This window comes from Populus trichocarpa, chromosome 18 (assembly GCF_000002775.5).
Source record: "Populus trichocarpa isolate Nisqually-1 chromosome 18, P.trichocarpa_v4.1, whole genome shotgun sequence".
NCBI classification, from domain to species: domain Eukaryota; kingdom Viridiplantae; phylum Streptophyta; class Magnoliopsida; order Malpighiales; family Salicaceae; genus Populus; species Populus trichocarpa.
In genome coordinates, this window is record NC_037302.2 from 10,005,485 (window position 1) to 10,024,214 (window position 18,730).

The 18,730-nt window shown below is 31.4% G+C and overlaps 2 protein-coding genes across 2 annotated transcripts; one reads left to right on the forward strand and one right to left on the reverse strand.

Moving 5' to 3' along the window:
- The first annotated feature begins 8,419 nt into the window (after window positions 1-8,419).
- LOC7458771 (rho guanine nucleotide exchange factor 8) lies at window positions 8,420-11,463 on the forward strand. Its single transcript, XM_024590165.2, has 7 exons — window positions 8,420-9,133; window positions 9,353-9,469; window positions 9,596-9,747; window positions 9,884-9,958; window positions 10,047-10,319; window positions 10,400-10,720; window positions 10,814-11,463. Exons 1-7 carry the CDS (start codon window positions 8,821-8,823, stop codon window positions 11,195-11,197), a joined length of 1,635 nt encoding a protein of 544 aa, XP_024445933.1. The 5' UTR covers window positions 8,420-8,820; the 3' UTR covers window positions 11,198-11,463.
- Window positions 11,464-13,261: 1,798 nt separating this feature from the next.
- Window positions 13,262-18,478, reverse strand: LOC7458772 (aspartate aminotransferase, cytoplasmic). The gene is made up of 12 exons (XM_002324961.4): window positions 18,297-18,478; window positions 18,013-18,084; window positions 17,858-17,919; window positions 17,694-17,777; window positions 17,490-17,589; window positions 17,261-17,381; window positions 16,785-16,948; window positions 16,509-16,646; window positions 15,629-15,750; window positions 15,175-15,269; window positions 14,565-14,685; window positions 13,262-13,545 (listed from the first exon to the last, which is right to left on the reverse strand). Exons 1-12 carry the CDS (start codon window positions 18,354-18,356, stop codon window positions 13,461-13,463), a joined length of 1,224 nt encoding a protein of 407 aa, XP_002324997.1. The 5' UTR covers window positions 18,357-18,478; the 3' UTR covers window positions 13,262-13,460.
- Window positions 18,479-18,730: the final 252 nt, after the last annotated feature.

An 18,730-nucleotide genomic window follows, 5' to 3' on the forward strand; every position in this document is an offset into this window, starting at 1 on the left:
TGGTCTCGTTAAGGAGAAAGGAAAGTAAAAAAAACTCAAAATAAAGGATGATTTTTCGGGTATTTAGCTACCTCAATTTTTTGTGGGTTTAAAGAGTTTCTACTCAAAATAGTTATCATAACTCATTTTTTAACCACTCTTAAATATTAAAAAAAATGATAAAAAAAAATCTCAATCAAAAAAAGAATTTTTTTTCTAAAAAAGTATATTCCAATCAACCAGAAAAACAATATAAAAAAATATTAAAAAATGCAATTTGAAACGAAATTAAAAGAAAAGGGTTGAATATAAATAATTGGAAAGTTAATGAATGCACTAGAAAAGACATCATTATACAGGAACTATTTTAAATACAACCAGGGATGGAATTAGGAGAAAAAATGTTGAAATTCACTAAATAATTGAATTGGAAAAATAGAGAAATTGAGGGACCATTCTAATGCAACCTGGAACAAAATTGAACAAAATATTGAGAAAAAAGTTGAAATTCATCAAAAAATAAAATAAAAATCCAAAAATCAAATAAAAAAAGACGACAAAATTGAGGAACCTCTTCGAAACAAGATTGTTCCATATTAAAAAAAAAAAGTTAAGTGAAATAGTACATTTTACTTAGGCCCCGTTTGTTTGCTGGAAAGTAGTTTTCTTTTGGAAAGTGAATTACGGGAAAGTAAATTATTTTCTGATGTTTGGTAGTGTAATGGAAAATAAATAGGAAAACACTTTCCACTTTCCAGTGTTTGGTTATGTCATGGAAAATGAGCTGGAAAATAACTTATTAATGTTTTATTTTTTTCAAGTTTATTAAAATAATGTGAACAAATCTTATAAATTAAAAAGTTGAGTGAGAATGAAAAAAAAATATAATTTCATAAATTATCTCAAATAAAATAAATAATAATCAAAATAATAGAGATCAAATCTAAAAAATAAAAAAAATGAAAGATGAAGAAATTAAAATAATAATAATTAACATTTCATAAATTATTTAAAAAACAATAAGTAACAATCAAAAGAATGAGGATCAAATTTGATAAATAAAAAATTTCAATAAAAAAATGATAAGGGAAAAGCAAATAACAATTATAAAAATAAGGACCAAAGTTAATATAAAAATTAAATTTTAAGAGATGAAATTGAAAAATAAATATTCAAAACAAAATATATATAGCAATCAAAAGTTTGAGGACCAAATTTGATATAATCAGCAAATAATATGATATTTCTAAATTTTTCACAACTTCCGGAAAGTGTTTTTCGCCCAAATTTTTCAGGAAAACACTTTCCTGGAAACTAAGCCAAATTTTTCTTTGACTGGAAAGTGTTTTCCGTTGACCAACTTTTCTAATGTCAAACAAACACAGTAAAGTTTGGAAAGTGATTTCCCGGAAAATGAATTCCGAGAAACAAACATAACCTTAGTTTTCATTGAAACAAGCACCAAAATGACATCATTTTGGTGCATGGGACAAAACAATCCCCCTTTTCTTCATGGCATCTATACAACTCTTTATTTTTTTTATCCCATTTTAGACATACTTTTCTCTCTCCCATGCCTCCCAAAAAATATCAAACAACACATTATTTTCATTTATCTGCATGTGTACTATATGCTTAATAGAAAAAAATAATTTGACCCTCTGAAACTGCTGCAAAACCAAGTGCAAATAGTCCAACACAAAAATGTTTGGTTAAAGTTTTATAACCATAATGGAGGACTGTGATTAACCCATGTGAACCAACGATCACAATCATTCCACTAGTAAAGGTTTTAGAAGCTTCATCATTGCTTATAAATAAAAAGGTAAAACAAGGAACAAGAGAGAAAATGTCAAGTTAGAAAAAGAGAGTTTGTGATGAGGAAACGAGCCATAAGGTGAAATATAAGAAAATTAAAGAAGAAGGATAAAGAAAAAAAAAGATAAAGAGAGAGAAAAATTGAAACCTAAAAACCCAAAAAAAACAAAGATTTTTTTGGGTTAGAAATGGGGTTGGTTTGAACTAGGAAGTTGGAGAGGGGAAAGAAAAAGAAGGCGGAAAGAAAAGAAGGAAGAAAAAAAAACAGAGAGAATAAAAAACTAAAGAGAAAGAAAAAAAACCAATGAACAAAAAAAAAACTATCCAAAAATCTATTCAATGCCAACATAACACCGTCTCTATTGTTAGAACAACTTCTCTCTCGTATGGAACCAACCTCAAGATAAGCCGAATCCTTCTTCCTTCTCATTTCTTCTTTTATGGTAGGTTTATTTATGCATGGTTTATTATTAACAAATGCAAACAATGAACATGTTACTATTCACTCATGCATTTTTATATTATTAATTTTTATTTTCTGTGTTAACGCTATTTTCATTTCGTAAAATTGCATCGTCGTCCTTTTTTGTATGCATGTCTATGTAAATATTTATTTTTAAAAAAGAACGAAAACAACATCGATGCTATTTTATAAAGTTGAGGTCATGTTTTTTTATAAAGCTGGGTTTAATATCTAGGTCAATGTATCTCCTACTTTTTAGGGATTGACATATGTCTAAGGTGACACTTCCAACTTTAAAACGCGTTCAATAAGGAGTCGATAAGTTTTCATCAAGTTAGCGTTGTGTTTTGATCAAACCTATTGTTTTAATGGCTAGGTTGACATGATTTTTAGATTTAGGTAGCGATGTGGGCCTATTGCGATGTTTTTAATAAAATTTGAGGTCAATAATAAATCTAAGTCTCATCAAAGTAAGGACTAACATGGGTCAAACATAATATTTTGTTCAGCCTTTTGTTTTCTATAAATAATAATGATAAAAGGTCAAGAAATATAAATAAGTAAATAAATAAATAATAAAATAATTAAAAAAAAATTGTCGAGTTGCAATACTTTTAATTTAGGATTCGACCTTAACCAAACAAACAATCATCAATAATAAATGATTTGAGAATAATCAATTTTTATATTTTCCTTGAGTATAACAAACCCTTTATTCAAATATTTAGAGCAAATGTATATTTTATAATTCTTTAATAATTTTTATTAATCAATAATTTATCCTACGGGCAACGAAAATTCTTGCACTTCTGATAGGCAAAACGGGTAAATGGCAACGAAAATCTGCTTTGCACATAGTGCAAGACATGTCTCCCATGTTTTAACATATCATTCATAAATATTAACATATGCCGTCCTTCACAGTGCATAAGACTACTTGTGTTGTACTTTAAATTTCGGATAATTTAGTTTTTTTCTTCTTACATTTAATATTTTAAGTATTTTAATATCGTTATTTCAAGGTTAGCAAATCAAATATTTAGTTTTTGAAAAATAAATATATTAGGATGATATTTTAAAGATATTTAATTTTTTCTCATGAAATAATCCACCAGGTCAATATGCTAATAAATAGTAGTTTGATATTGGTTTTTAGTATAAATCAAAACTAAATTCTACTGTACATTTAAATGTCACAATCTTTATACTCATTGCGAAGAACTAATATGTCTTTTTCATTAAAAAAAAACAATATTTTATGTCAATCAAATTAGTGATATATTTAATTTTTTCTTTGCTAAAAATTAATTTTTATTGTGTGTTTTGGATAGTTTTGATACGCTGATTTCAAAAATAATTTTTAAAAAACAAAAAAACATCATTTTAATGTATTTCGACATGAAAAAACACTTTAAAAAACAACCGTAACCATACTTTCAAATAACCGTTAAATAAACACAGCCCATCTTTATACTAAATGTACAAAAAAAAAAACAATTTTGTGTTTATTTGAAATTAGTGTGCTGTTAATTTGTAATATTTTTTGGGTTTAAAGAGTGACTATTATACTACCATATAGGCTTGGTAGACGCATTTGGAGGAGAAAATATTTCCAAATGTATTAGCAGATGATTAATAATGAAAAGTTTTGTATAATTGTGATTAATTTAAACTATATGTCAATCAAATTATCTAAACTTATTTGTAAACATTGAAGTCTAATATATATTAATCAACTTAATAAGTATGGTCAGAATATACTCATTTTTAAAAAAATATTCTTGAATTTATTTAAAAAAAAAAGACAAATAATGGAAAAGGGTAGCCACACTTTATAGAACGTGCAAGGCATGCCTTTCATATTATATTTATAAACCTAAAAAGTTACTGTATTCAAAATATATAAAATCTTTGTATAATTTAGTTTTTTTTTCCTTCCAGTACACTAGCTATTTTATATACTTTCATGTTGTTGTTTTAATTATAACCAATCAAAATTTTATGTTTTGAAAAAAAAATAATCCATCATGATAGTATTTTAGAGATATTTTCAAATAATTATTTTAAAAAACATATTATGTCACTATGCTTGGCATTGTTGTTCACTCTAAATCAAAACTATATTATATATATTGTAATTATTTTGTTTTTTAGTAAATATACATTCGTATTTTAGAAACCAATGGATTTTTCTTTAACTATATTAAACACAAATGAATTAATTATTATTGAATATTTTTTTTAGTAAAATTATTTTTTTTAAATGCTTCTTTATTTATTATTTTTAAACCACAATATCAAGACATTAAAACATCTGATAGTAGGGTAAGCATTAAACATCCTTTGGTTTGGGTTTGCTATGTAATTTCATTTAACACCATATACCTCGATTCCATTTATAAAAATTATTGTAGGGACATCTCAACGAGCTGATTAGTATTAATTTATTACGATAGAAAAAGTAAGTTGCTATCTAGTTTTATGATAACTAGAAATACTAACTAGTTTTTAAAAATTTTATGTAAGAGGTTGGTTATGTAATAAAAAAAAGAAAATCACCTTAAAATATTCTATCTAAGATAAGATATTTCATTTTTGTCTTTTACAATAAAGGCACTTAACGTGCCTACATGTTAAAAGTTTGCCCAAATTGATATATGTGTGTTTATTATTGAAAGTAAAACACTAACAAAACCTAAAATAATGATTTGGGATTCAAACTCGGCAATAAAGCATAATCCTTACTTTTGCATTAGGAGTCTTGAATCCAAGGGGATGAAAATGGTTGATTGGGCTTTGGCCATTTAACGTGATCATGTTCACAATGGGCTTAAAACTCATCACTCGCACTTAATAGGTTTATGTGAGATTGTGTCGATCTAGCTCAAATTCTCTCATTATATCAAGGATAAATATCCCAGCACCCAAAAATAGATTCACACAAATCAACATGAACATACAGATTTAAATAACAAGTTAATTATTATTATTTTTGTATTTTAAAAAAAATAAGGAGTAGAGCATTAATCACTTTTATTATTCTCTTGTCAACATTCAAAAACAACTTTTAATGATAGTTCATTTATCTTAAGTTGACTTAAAGAGAATAAAAATAGTTAATACACAAAAAATGGTGAGAAATATGATATTTTGAAAATATTTCGAATACGATAAAGTCAAGTCGTGTATTATGTTATTTTACTATCCATTTGTCAACATCATAGAACAATGCTACGTGATGATTCATTTATATTGCATTGACTTTATGGATAATACAAGCCCTTAATATGCAACATAACACAATCTAATCACATATACAAAGTCAATACACATAAAATTTACATAAAAAATGCACATAAATTACACCTAAACCAAACAATTACACATCAAATAAATATGTTATGACCCATCCTCTCAACCCATTGCAAGTATGATTTCAACCTCATCACACCTTAAAAAATAAATCCTCAATGGCTTCATACCCTCAGGGTTGCCACTCAACAACGCGGACCCAACACTTTAAAATTCATATAATTCTTTAAAATAAACAACAATTCATCCAAGGTAAAAAAAAAACCGCTACTAGAAAAAACTTCAGTCGGCATTTAGAAAAAACTTTCATCAACAATTAATATATCGATGAAATCCCTGATGGAAATAAGTCGTCAACAAGTTGCTCGTTAGGGATCTACGTTCCGTTAATGTATTTGTCAACAACTTCCTTTTCTGATGAAATGCTAATGGAATATTCACGTTAAAAAATCAGATTTTACTGCTCGTCTTTCATCAGGAAGTCCACCAACAACCTTAATTTTCAATGGATTATTCCATCGCTGATTTTGTTGAAAATACATCTTTACTTTTGACATTCTATTTCATCGTCGATTCCATTAGAAATGCATTTTTATTTTTGACAAACTATTCTATCATTGATTCCATTGGAAATGTATCCGTTAGAGATTCCATAGGAAATTCCTAAACCTTTTATAACTTTTTAACGAAATGGGAGCAACCATTACAGATGGAATCATTACTAGAAATACACCTTAATTTTTTATGGAATATTCCATTGCTATTTTGTTAGAAATGCCAAAGCTTTATGTAACTTTTTGATGAAATATGAGTAACATTGCCAACAGAAATACGATTTCTTCGATATTTCACATTGTTTTATGTTGTTTACTTGTTATAATCTCAAATGCATTTTTTTTAACCCTAAACTCATAGTAACAACAACAATAAAAAACTATGAAGTATTATAAACTAAATTTCATACACAAAAATCATATTAAAATGAATTTTATACATAATTTGTTTTAAACAACAAGTTAAAATTCATAAAAAAGTGAAGGGAGAGCAAATTGCCCTGAACCAAAAGATCTAGAAGGGGAAGGAGAATGTAAAGTCAAATATGCACGTACTTGCTCTCATTTTCTATTACTTTCTTATTTGATTTATATTCTTATTTCTTCTTTTAGTTTCACCCTCATTTATGCTTTTATATTGGGTAACTCAACAATCAATTATTTCAGAACCCTATCTTTGACCCTCTTCTTAATGGTCGATGATGTATGGCTTGGGCTGAAATATTGTATGCCTAATGTTGTAACATTATAGTCCGCTCTTATATCTCGGGTTGATGTCATAGGCATACCATAAACATGATCCCTATCAGGTTCATTAGTTGCTCCAGTCTCTAACCACAATTAAGGATTGTGAGGATAATGGGTAAAAGTGTTTTTTCCATGTTCTCCAACCTTGTTGACATTATATGTATCCTGCAAAATAAAATAAAAAAACAAGTAAAAATCCAAAATTCATATTAATAATGAAAATAAACTTTAGTAAGGAAATTATAATTATCCAAAAGAACTTAGAACAATGCTTTCGCTCTATTACCGATAAAATTTTTCATCCTTTTTCTCCAATCCCCATTTCTTATATGAGTTTCCTCATATATCTCCATTGGATTAGGTTTATGCCCAAGTTGTTTTTCCTATAAAAATAAATAGTTTGTAAAAAAGTCTCACAAATAGAGACTAAATTAAAAATTGAAGAAAAATAATTAAACATGTAAAGATAAGCTCTTACAAAGTGTTATGCATGGTTGACAACGGGAAGCGTTCTCCAATGCGATTGCTCATCAAACCATGAGTTTTTTATTTTTGTTTTGAGACCTGAATCATAAGAGCCTTCTAAAACCATCTGATGCCATAAATTCTTGACAGTTAGACCAGTTACCCTCCATGACATGCCTCAGTCTAAAATTTTTGAGTTAGGGGTTCTTTTACCAAGATTAGAGCTTTTTTCAATCAAGTTAATTTTATAATTTAGGTTTTGATTGGGTCTCTCTTCTCTTCTCTTTCTTCTTTTCTATCTCAATTGTGATTGATTATTTAGTTAGTAGGATGAGAGTTATGAGATCACTATTATTGTTTCACTTCTTAAACTGCCATAATCATCAATCGTTTCTTATAAGATATAATTTATAATATATGAAAAATTAGAATTAAAATGTTATTGTATTTAAATCAAAGAGTGATTAATGTAATTTATAAATAAGCTAAGTTGATCGTATGTTGCTTGAAGTTCAAACACATTTTTTGAAATTGCTATATAAATAAGTTAATTGAGCTTAAGCTCAACTAAGTTTGGCTCATTAAAGCTTTAGAGTTGGCTCATTAAAGCTTAGAGTAGGCTCATAAGTAAGCTCATTTATAAACTTGTGAGCATGTGAAAGGCAAAGCAACTTATATAAAATCCTATAAATTAATTAGTAAATTAATTAAATACATTATTTTTATGAAATAAAATTAATTAATAATGAATATGGTGTGTGTTACATGAAGTATTTAAAAAATATAAATATATTTTATTTAAATATGAATTTAGCAATTAGATGCTTCATGTGTTTTCTTATCGTGAAAAAAAAGAAAAAGAAAAAGAAAAAAAAAAGACATTGCTATTGATCGGTGATGGAGTCATTTGCTGCTTATAAAACGGAGCAGCACAAAACTTCTCGTTATTTCCCAAAGCAGCTATATTTGTAGTTTTTTTTTTTTTTTTTTTAATTACGTAGAAAAAAGGCTATATTTGCTGCAACCTAATAAAGAACATATATAACAGGAGAAAACTGGATGTCCTCAGAATAATGGCAAAAGTTAGCTCCAGTTTGTGTGTTCTTCCCGGGCTTCTAGGTGGCCGAGCATCATTGACCTTTCAAAGTAGACTCGTTTTCCTTACACCGACCTCTGTTCTTTTCTTTTTCTTTTTTTAGATTTTATCGAACAGACATAGACATGCACCCCACATTCTCTCCTAGGAAAGACATAAAACTTAACTAACAACCACTCAACAGCCTCCTCTCCTCTTCAACTGAAAGCCTGTAGCCACCTTTGTCTTTTTTCCTAGATCCCTTCAAAATAAAACCAACACCGCTATTCCGGAAAAGAAGATCGAAAACCCTTCTCTCTTTCGATAAGAATTTTGCAGCATTGCTTGCCAATGATCATGTTTTCATTCTCTCACTGCTGATCATTGAAGGTAATACTTGATTCATTATGGTTAGAGCATTGAGTCGTGAACAAAGCATTCTGAAAACCAAGTATCCCAATCCCACAAAGATGTTCGATCAGCTTCCGGGGCGACAGGTTCAGAGTTTCACCCTTGAAAATAATGCAGACGATGGAGATGATGTTGATCAATCAAGGAGTTACATTGTTCCTAGAGTTTTAGGAGAACGCCTTGGCGACTGCCAATATATTGGAAGTCCACTTAATCGTGTACGGGGTCCAGTGAAGGCCTCTCGTACAGATGGTCATGGTTGCGCAGCTCCTGAGACACCAACTCGTCAAGAAAAGCAATTCTTATCAGGTACATACATCACGTATAGTTCTCTTCTTTCTGTCTTCATCGCTCAATAATATTATGATTGTTTTGAAAAAGATTATGCCATTTTTTGTCAGATTAATCAGATGCTATCACTGCACAAATTGAACAGTTTATGAGAAAGAAAATCTGTTTTTATGAAAAGATTCCAAGATCATGATGTTGTTTCTTTGTTACGTATAATTTGGTTTGCATTTTGTACAGACATGGAACTGATGAAGGAAAGGTTTGCAAAGCTGCTTTTGGGTGAAGATATGTCAGGAGGTGGAAAGGGTGTCTCTTCAGCTTTGGCTTTGTCAAATGCAATTACAAACCTTGCTGGTGATTTTTTCTTTTAATTGTTTCTTTTATCTGCCAATAAAAAGACCATCACTAACATTTCTAGCCATATTTGCATCGTTATTTCTACTCATCTCCTTGATTAATTCTTATTCTTACACGATGCAGCATCTGTTTTTGGAGAACAAAAGAAACTAGAGCCAATGAATCCAGAGAGAAAGGCAAGATGGAGAAAGGAGATCGATTGGCTTTTATCTGTAACAGATCACATTGTTGAATTTGTTCCTTCACAACAATCCAAGGATGGAATCGATATGGAGGTGAGAATTCTGAGCATGTTTAAGCTTTTCTATGTATGCTTTGTTTCTCATCACTCATAATTCCATATGAAATTTTTTTAATCTGAACCACGTATGCCTATACACCATACATTAATATTTTGTTCTGATTTGATAGATCATGACGACACGGCAAAGAAGTGATCTGCTAATGAACATTCCTGCTCTGCGCAAACTTGACACCATCCTCATTGTAAGTAATTTGGTTTTCTTGCCTTTTCTTATCGGAGAGGATCTTGTATGAACTTGCAATGTTTTCTGATCATATTCGCAATATGCAGGATCTCCTAGATCAATTTGGAAGCCAAAATGAATTCTGGTATGTTTCCAAAGACGAAGATGGATTAGAGCAAGGAACTCCACCAAGAAATGATGACAAATGGTGGATCCCCACGGTCAAGGTTCCACAAAATGGGTTAGCAGATGTAACTCGGAGATGGATGCAATTTCAGAAGGATTCTGTCAACCAAGTACTTAAAGCAGCTATGGCTATAAATGCCCAAGTACTATCTGAAATGGAAATTCCTGAAAACTACATCGAATCCCTTCCAAAGGTATGGGAATGAAATACTCTCAATAGCTCTACTAAAATTTTGATACAATTGGCTTAATTTCTCCCTTGTGTTATTGGTAGAATGGAAGAGCGAGCCTCGGAGACTCGATCTACAAGAGCATAACAGTAGAATACTTTGATCCTGAGCAATTCCTTTCAACCATGGACATGTCAACCGAGCACAAAGTTTTAGACCTCAAGAACAGGATCGAGGCTTCTATCGTGATTTGGCAGAGAAAGATGAACCAAAAGGACGGAAAGTCAACCTGGGGTTCAGCCGTGAGCTTGGAGAAGCGAGAGCTCTTTGAAGAGAGGGCAGAAACAATCTTACTCATTCTCAAACAGCGGTTCCCAGGAATTTCACAATCCTCACTGGATATAAGCAAGATCCAATATAACAAGGCAAGGACATATAGCATTATGTCTGAAATCTGTTTTCTGATTATATTTCTTCAAGAGTTCAGAAACTGACATTGTTTTAGTACTTCTCTTCAGGATGTAGGACAGGCTATTCTAGAAAGCTATTCAAGGATAATAGAAAGCTTGGCTTACGCGATCTTGTCTAAGATTGAGGATGTCCTGTATGCTGATTCCCTTGCACAAAGTCCACAGTTAGAGTCCAATCAGAAGCCAGAGGAAGAGCTGGACAATTTGACTTCTGCAGAGACGCCAACATCAAAGACACTCTCGGATTTCATGGGATGGAAGGTAGATCAGGGAGAGGCCAACATGAATAAAACTACCTCAACAGACAACATGGAGAACTGCCAGGACAAGATCAAGGACAAAACAGATACAACCCCCAAGAAGTTTTCCTACTTAGAAAAGCTTGAGAACCTGAGTGGATTGAGAAGCCCCACCGCTCGACAGTTTCTATAAGTTCATAAAAGGAGAGAAGAACAGCAGAAAAGCGAGAAAGAGAGGAAGAAAACAGTAGAGAGGTTTAGTTAGAGAGCCTGATTTGTGAAATGTAGATAACCAGGCCCGAGTAGGAGTACAGTGTTTGGTCAGTCCTCCCTTCAAAATGCAGGATGAAGGAAGTCTCAGCATGAAAACAATGAGTGCGATGCATTTGAGGTTTCTTATGCACTTGTTAACCCAGCTTCGTCTTATACTCAGTTCAATCTATTCTGGTTTCTTTTCCACTCTCAGTCTGACATATGCTCTCCAGATTGCTTGAAGCTACGTATGGATTCCTTTCATATTTTCATTTTAGACTCACTATGAAATGCGATTCAAGAAAATAGGAAGGGATCCACCAAGAAAGTTAAAGGTTAATCAATTAAGATAGCTAGAGGACGTGATCAACTAGGAAAAAATAACTGAACACGTTTTTTCTTGCTTTTGTTTACAGTTTTTCATGTTTGTCATTTTTTTTACGTAGTTGCTTGGATTAGTTTGCATTGCATTCTTTTTTCTCTCTAATATATTAAAACAAAGTAAAAAAAAACAAAAACACTACTTTCCATTTGATTTGCGAGAATTCTATCTTTATTTAGTTTTGGTCACTGATTTTTTTTTCTTTTATTTCATCCCCTCCCATGTTATATTTATAATATTTTAAATCTCTTTGATGTAATCTTTTTATATATATATATATATATATATATATATATATATATATATATATAAAGATTCAAAAACTCATATTTATATCGATCCTTTTTTAAAAACTTAAATTCAAGCATGTAATTGAACTTAAAACAATAATAATTTATATCAAGATGTTAAAACTAACCCTTTCATCAATAAATTTATTATCACCGAGACTAATCTTCTATGAATAAATAAAAGTAACAAATCCAAAAGAGTCAAAAAAAATTAAAGCTATAAATAATTTCAAAAAGTCAAATAATTAAAACCATAAACAAGTGTAAAAAAAAAATTAAAAATTAGATTTTAGTTTAAAAAACTCAAACCCCAACTTTCAAGCAATCAAAGTTGGCTTAGAAAGTTAACCAAAAGACAATATAACATCTAATATATAAAAAATAATTGGTGTGGATGTCCCGTTAAAAAAAAACAAAATAAAAAAACTAAGCATATAAACTTGTACCATGTGTACCTAAATTATTTTTTTTTAGGGTTAGTCGCTCCTATACTTTTTTAAAAAAACTAATTTATTAAAATAATATTAAAATAATTATCTAATCATTTGATTCTCTTAAAAAATATTATAAATTTTTTTATAATAATATTATTAATTGCTTTATGAATAATATTTGTTAGTCTAATATGGAAAAATTTTAAAATTAAATTTATTCATTAATATTAAATGAAAATAAAATATCTACTTTATTATAATTATCTTATTCAATTTTTTTCAAATTTATTGTCATATAAGATTGTAAAAAAAAATTAATTAATGATTTTTATTTATTTTTTAATTAAAACTTAATTTCACAATCATAATAAAAGCTTTACTTAAAAAACAATCCTTACTAAAAACATATTTTCATCAAAATGAAAACAAATAAGTTTTTATTAGAAATGTGTTTTTTCCTTTGGTTAAAATAAAAATAAAATACATCTCTGTATTTCCTTCTAAAGTCATTGTTTTATTAATGTAATATTAAATAAAAATATATATTCGAAAAATTTGCCCATTTCAGCTGGTGGTAAATATCACTAGGGTAATGTATCTTGAGACCAACATTCCTATTTCTTTAGAAAATAAGAGATTTAACGAATCCTTCAAAGCTTTTCTTCCATCTTTATTTTGATAGGATGTAGATAATATTAGTCATTGTAATATCAATTGCTTTTTTAAAATTAATTTTTATTTAGAAATATATTAAAATAATAATTTTTTATTATTTTTTTAAATTTATTTTTTATAGGAACTTAAAAAATTATTTTAAAATAAAAAAATCAAATTTTCAAAAGCATAATATGACTGCAAAAACAAAGACTACCGCAACCAATCCTTCAAAAGCACAGCGATAGTCAGGTAAGGCGAGCCAATAACATAACAACGGGGAAAAGAGAAGAAGCCATAACTGTCTCAAAAGGAAAATGGCATCTTCTCAAGTCTTAATGAAAACATCGCATCCGCTCAAACGAAGTTGGGAAAAAGATCCCCAGAAGCGGAGCCTCCAATCCAGAGAGTTCTTATTATATATAGACCAAAAATCTGTTGATTTTAGCCAACACGGGTAACAGCAGCATGTATGGCATCTGTCAGATGAGGGACTGTCCTGGAACTAAGACCTGCCATGCTTATCCTCCTGCAGAAAGAAAGATAACCAAAATAGTACCTTTAGCCCCAACAACAGTCATTTTAAAATTAAAAAAAAAAAAAATTATTCCGTCTATCTCCATCTATATGGAACAGATAACAATATACAAATATGAGTTGGATCTTAATATTTGTCCAAGAAAAAAAGAGTTGAAACTTGACAAATCAACACAGGGGAGTCATTGTTCTTCAAGAATAATCAAATAGAAAAACGACGCTACATGCTACAAAACATGTAGATTTATGATGGAGAATTGTGAGGTTTACAAGAGCTGAAGTGTGTTGATAAAATACCAGAACAGAGCAAAGACATTATTCATAAATATAGGGAGGTGTGGCATTTTCATCTTTTCAACTACGTTGATGCAAGGCAACAAAAAATTGATTAAGAGTTGATAGCAGAGGAAAAAAGATTATTTATCTTGGGCAAACGTGTTAAACAACAATTACATTGTATTTTGAAATAGAATCCAAACAAATGATGGACAAGGAAACAATGTCAAAAGCAAGTAATATGCATGCAAAATAAAATCAGCAGAAGTGAAACTGAAGAATATTACAACAGCAACAAAAAACTTCAGTGCATGGAGGATTTTACGTTTCTTTTCTTTACTCTTTTTTTGAGGAGGCTCAAAAATGCTCCCTAGCTAATGACTTAGCATCAATTTCGCCCCCCAAAAAGTTTTTATATCTTTGTTGTCCCCAAATAATTTTGTTTTCACAACTGGGGCCTTCAATGAATTTCTAAACAAAAAAAAAAATTAGATCCCTTCAAAACAGCATCGTTTCGTACATAAAGGTACAATTTGAAGGAATCCATGATCAGTTATGAATAGAAAGACTTGATAACTTCTGAAATTTCAGAAGACAAAACTAAAACAAAATTTTTTATAGGAACAAAATTGAGAGCCTATTTGGTGGTTTTTTTGAGGCTTGGATTTTTTTATTTAGCCAAAAAAGTAGAAGGCAAAACATCTATAAATGGTAATAACAGATAGATTTTATTACCCATCAGATGTCATGTATATGTGATACTCTTTGGTCATGAAGGCAACTTGTTCAGTGTTCAAGCCAGTGAAGGTAAACATTCCAATTTGCTTGATAATGTGACTCCAGTCACCAGGAGTGCCTGCCAGAAAGGAAAAGAGTATCAGTTTAAATATATAAACCATCACATAAAGTATGCTTACAAGTGCAAAGTCTGAAAAAAAAAACTTGCTTGAAAGGTAAATTAATGATTATCCAGTATAGACACATGAAAGCTGTAAACTGTTTGGTCATCATATGTTTGCAAGGAGTTTCCACAGGGACACTCTAATATCATTTTCTGTGTACATCTAGTAAAAGGTGTTCAGATTGGCACTTAGGAAATTGAAGCCTTTGTGGCTTTGTGCATACAAGGGGAAAGATTCTGGAAATTCACATATTGGTTCTGAATATTTTATCAGTAACGAAGAGAGGCATGGTGGCTGACACCAAGGAATTTAGTAGATGATTCAGGAGACGAGTTTGGATGGCACAATTGACACAAGTTTACGGGCCCAACCATTCAAACCATAGGCTAATGTAAGAACCAAACAGGAAAATAAAATGTATAAAATGACATGAATAAGCAAACCTCTAGCAGATAAAGCATCAAATAGTTGTTGGCGCATGCTTATAATCCGGTCAGCCATTGCTTTCAGCTCAACAGTCCATTCATTGTACATATCCCTACATGAAAAAAACAGACAGTCAAGCGAAGTTTTACTAATAGCTCAGGCAGAGTCCAACAAATCAAAATAATCATTTTTTTGTGTGCTTTTGAATGCAGCAGATATTATAATTTACATGCTGCGACTCCATATCACTATAAATATTTCCAGTTGTGGGATTGATTTCAGTAAATCCAGAATCTTTATGGGCATAATTTAATACCTCATTTGAATAGAGAAATTCTTTCATTGTGCCATTCTTCTGGATGGAATTTAAATAAATTCTAAATATGTCTCTATCAGACATCAACTTCTAAGATTGAGCTGGCTTGGTCATGGGGCTTCAAGCAATATCACTAAGTTTAAGAGAGCTCATACCTGTCTTTGAGAATGGTGGCCACAATTGATGCACCATGAATAGGTGGATTAGAATACATGGGCCGTATCACAAGCTTCAACTGGCTCTCAACCCTACTTGCAACATCTGCTTTCTTGCAAACCTGAGAAAATGAAACTGCAAGTAACTATTTATGAACATGTATCTTACCAAAAATTACTATGCGTAGACCTCTGTTCGCACAAAATAAGAACAAATAAAGCTAGTTGTCACCAAATAAAATGTAAATTCCTCTGAAAATACTTTCAGAACAATGGCAATATCACAACCTCCTAGGATTTCTAAATTATTTTTCATCTCCTGTCTGGTTAAAGATGTCATCATCACCTTCCCCAAGAGTGAATCAGGAAACACATTTGGCTACTTTAGTTTGAAAAAATAAGAGAGTAAATTATTATCTGATCCCTTTGTTTCTACTTAAATAGTTAGTTAATCCCTTGAGGTAATTTAAAATTTTCAAAAAGAATTAACAACCAACTCTGGTTTAGGGACTAACTTATGATTTTCAAAACCAGAAGAACTAGATTACAAAATCATCAAAAATAATTTAGTCTGAAAAAAACAGAGGGAATAGTGCTCTACCTTGTGAACATTTGATTTATATATATATATGTGACCTTGCTTATCAAAAAGAGGGAGGGAGGGTGAGAGAGAAAGACCTTGCTTGTCAATAAAATAAAATAAAACAAGAAGGCATCTTCTAAATAACCAACCAGAGAAGCCGATGGTATTCTGGGAATCTAGAAGTTGTGGCGTTATAAGAAACCTCATTTATTTAAGTTGCAAGCTTCAGTGATCAAGTATTTACTAATTCATGATTGTTAAGCATATAAGAAAACTTTCAGAAGCTGAGTGTCTTACTATGCTGAGAGCACCAACACGTTCCCCATAGAGGCCCATGTTTTTTGCATAACTCTGAGCTGCAAGACATTCACCGCCATCTGCAACGAACATGCGAACAGACCCTGCATCTGCATCTAGGCTACCACTAGCAAAACCCTGGTGTCAAAGTACAAGATTTTTGGTCACCTGTGCTACAATCAACTAGCACTAACAAAACTTGATTAAGATCAATCCTTTTTCATTATTCTAAGCCAAACTTCTTTTTGCTGAAGATATCCACTATGTCCTTAGTACCTGGTAAGCACTGTCAAAGAAAGGTAGCAGCCCTTTTGATCTCATCAACTGTCTGATCTGCTCCCATTGTTCAATGGTTGGGTCAACACCAGTGGGGTTATGAGCACATGCATGAAGAAGCACTATAGATCCTGATGGTGCAGCTCCAAGATCCTCTAGCAAGCCTACATACCATAAACATAACGTAAGGCTGATTCTTTGAGTTGCACAGCATCATAATCAATCAGCACCATGATTTAATTAAAACTCAGTGCACAAACAATGATACAAGAAAAAGGTGTGAAGGCCTAATATGAAAAAGGTGTGAAGGCCTAATATGAAATTTATCAATTAGAATTTTAGAGTCAAATAAAACCACAACAGAAGTATAATCAGCGATAACATAAAACTGGAAGCATTGTGACTGTCTATCTAATGGAGTAACAACAATTTATTAGGCTTATACAGTGTGATAACATAGATTAGAGGGTTCAAACCTTGGAAATCCAGCCCACGTGTTGATGGATCATAGTAACGGTAAGCCTTCACAGACAGCCCTGCAAGACCGAAGATTTTGGTATGATTTCCCCACGTGGGATTCGGGATGTAAATCACGAGCTGCCAAACGAGATTAGATGAACATATCACACATTGACTGGCAACATTTTATGTTACGAAATACCAGGTAAGGCATAATGAAAGAAACATAGCAGAGAGAGTCCTTACTTGGTGGTAATGCCTAGCAAGAAACTCAGCCCCAACCCTCAGAGAACCAGTACCGGACAAGCACTGGACAGTAGTCACTCTGTTCTCTTGTATGGCTGGACTGTTGCGCATCAAGCAATAGAATCACAATAAGCCAATCAGCAGAAGAAAAGGTGGGAAATGTTATTGAATTATGCCGAAAGCAAATAGCATCTAAATATTTACCTATCAGCACCAAAAATAAGCTTGGCACTCAATTTGTTAAAATCGGCAAGTCCAACAATGGGAAGATATTCTTTGACCCGAGAGCTGGAAGAGATATATATATATAGTAATGAATATCCAATAATTGAATGAGAATGAGAGTGAAAATGATTGAGATGGCTTACCTGTCATTCACTAACATCTGCTCTGCTCTTCTCACCACATTCAAAACCAGAGGCTTCCCTTCCTAATACATATACATCAAACCCAACAAATTGCACATCATTATTGCTTCAGATTAGTATTAAGAAAAAAAATGGTTAACAAGGAAGGAGAGTACCTCGGTTCGGTAAGCACCAACACCCAAATTCAACTTATGTGGGCTGCTATCCTTGTTATATGCAACTGTCACCTGTTTTTACAGCAAATTAAAATCAATTACTATTATTCTTCATTCAATCCACCCATGCAAATAAATTTGCATACGCGAAACCGGCTTCTCGTGTAAAACTTAAAATGGAAAAAAAAATATGAGAGAGAGCGGTGTGATCGCGATCGAACACAAAGTAAATAAGTGACCAGAAAAGGGGAAGGATTTGTAGAGAGAAAGAAGTCAATACGTACTCCGAGAATGGGATCTTCAGGAGCTCGAACAATGTTAGCAAACACAGAAGAAGACTCCATCACTTCCTTCCCTTTGATTGATCAGAAACAATCACTGTGTAACGAACCTTTAGTGCGACTGTTATTTGAGACTGGAGAGAGAGGAATGAACTTTTTCCTTTTCCTTTATTAATTTGTTGTGTATATGTTTTATAATTAAATAGTTTTATAATACTGTGGGCGGCTATTCTTCAGGGCTCAGCCTTCCTGCCAAGGGTCAAATGCCTCCCGGGAGGAGTGGGCGCCCATTGTAACGCTTTACCTTTCGAGCCCATTGTTTGTCTCCATGTTTTCAATTTCGTTATGTCATCAAAAATCGCCGTACTATTTAAAAAATAAAATGGAATAAATTTTATGTTGCTCGGTTCTTCCTAGATTTTTTTGGTCAAATTATA

Bases quoted from the DNA above. Each gene is read 5' to 3' on its own strand.
- LOC7458771 (XM_024590165.2), top strand. From the start codon at position 8,821: ATGGTTAGAGCATTGAGTCGTGAACAAAGCATTCTGAAAACCAAGTAT. The intron at 9,134-9,352 runs GTACATACATCA...CATTTTGTACAG, and splicing joins AGAAAAGCAATTCTTATCAG to ACATGGAACTGATGAAGGAA. The intron at 9,470-9,595 runs GTGATTTTTTCT...TACACGATGCAG, and splicing joins TGCAATTACAAACCTTGCTG to CATCTGTTTTTGGAGAACAA.
- LOC7458772 (XM_002324961.4), bottom strand. From the start codon at position 18,356: ATGGAGTCTTCTTCTGTGTTTGCTAACATTGTTCGAGCTCCTGAAGAT. The intron at 18,085-18,296 runs GTACGTATTGAC...CTGTAAAAACAG, and splicing joins CTGAAGATCCCATTCTCGGA to GTGACAGTTGCATATAACAA. The intron at 14,686-15,174 runs GTTTGCTTATTC...CCTTTCTGGCAG, and splicing joins TGATGCTTTATCTGCTAGAG to GCACTCCTGGTGACTGGAGT.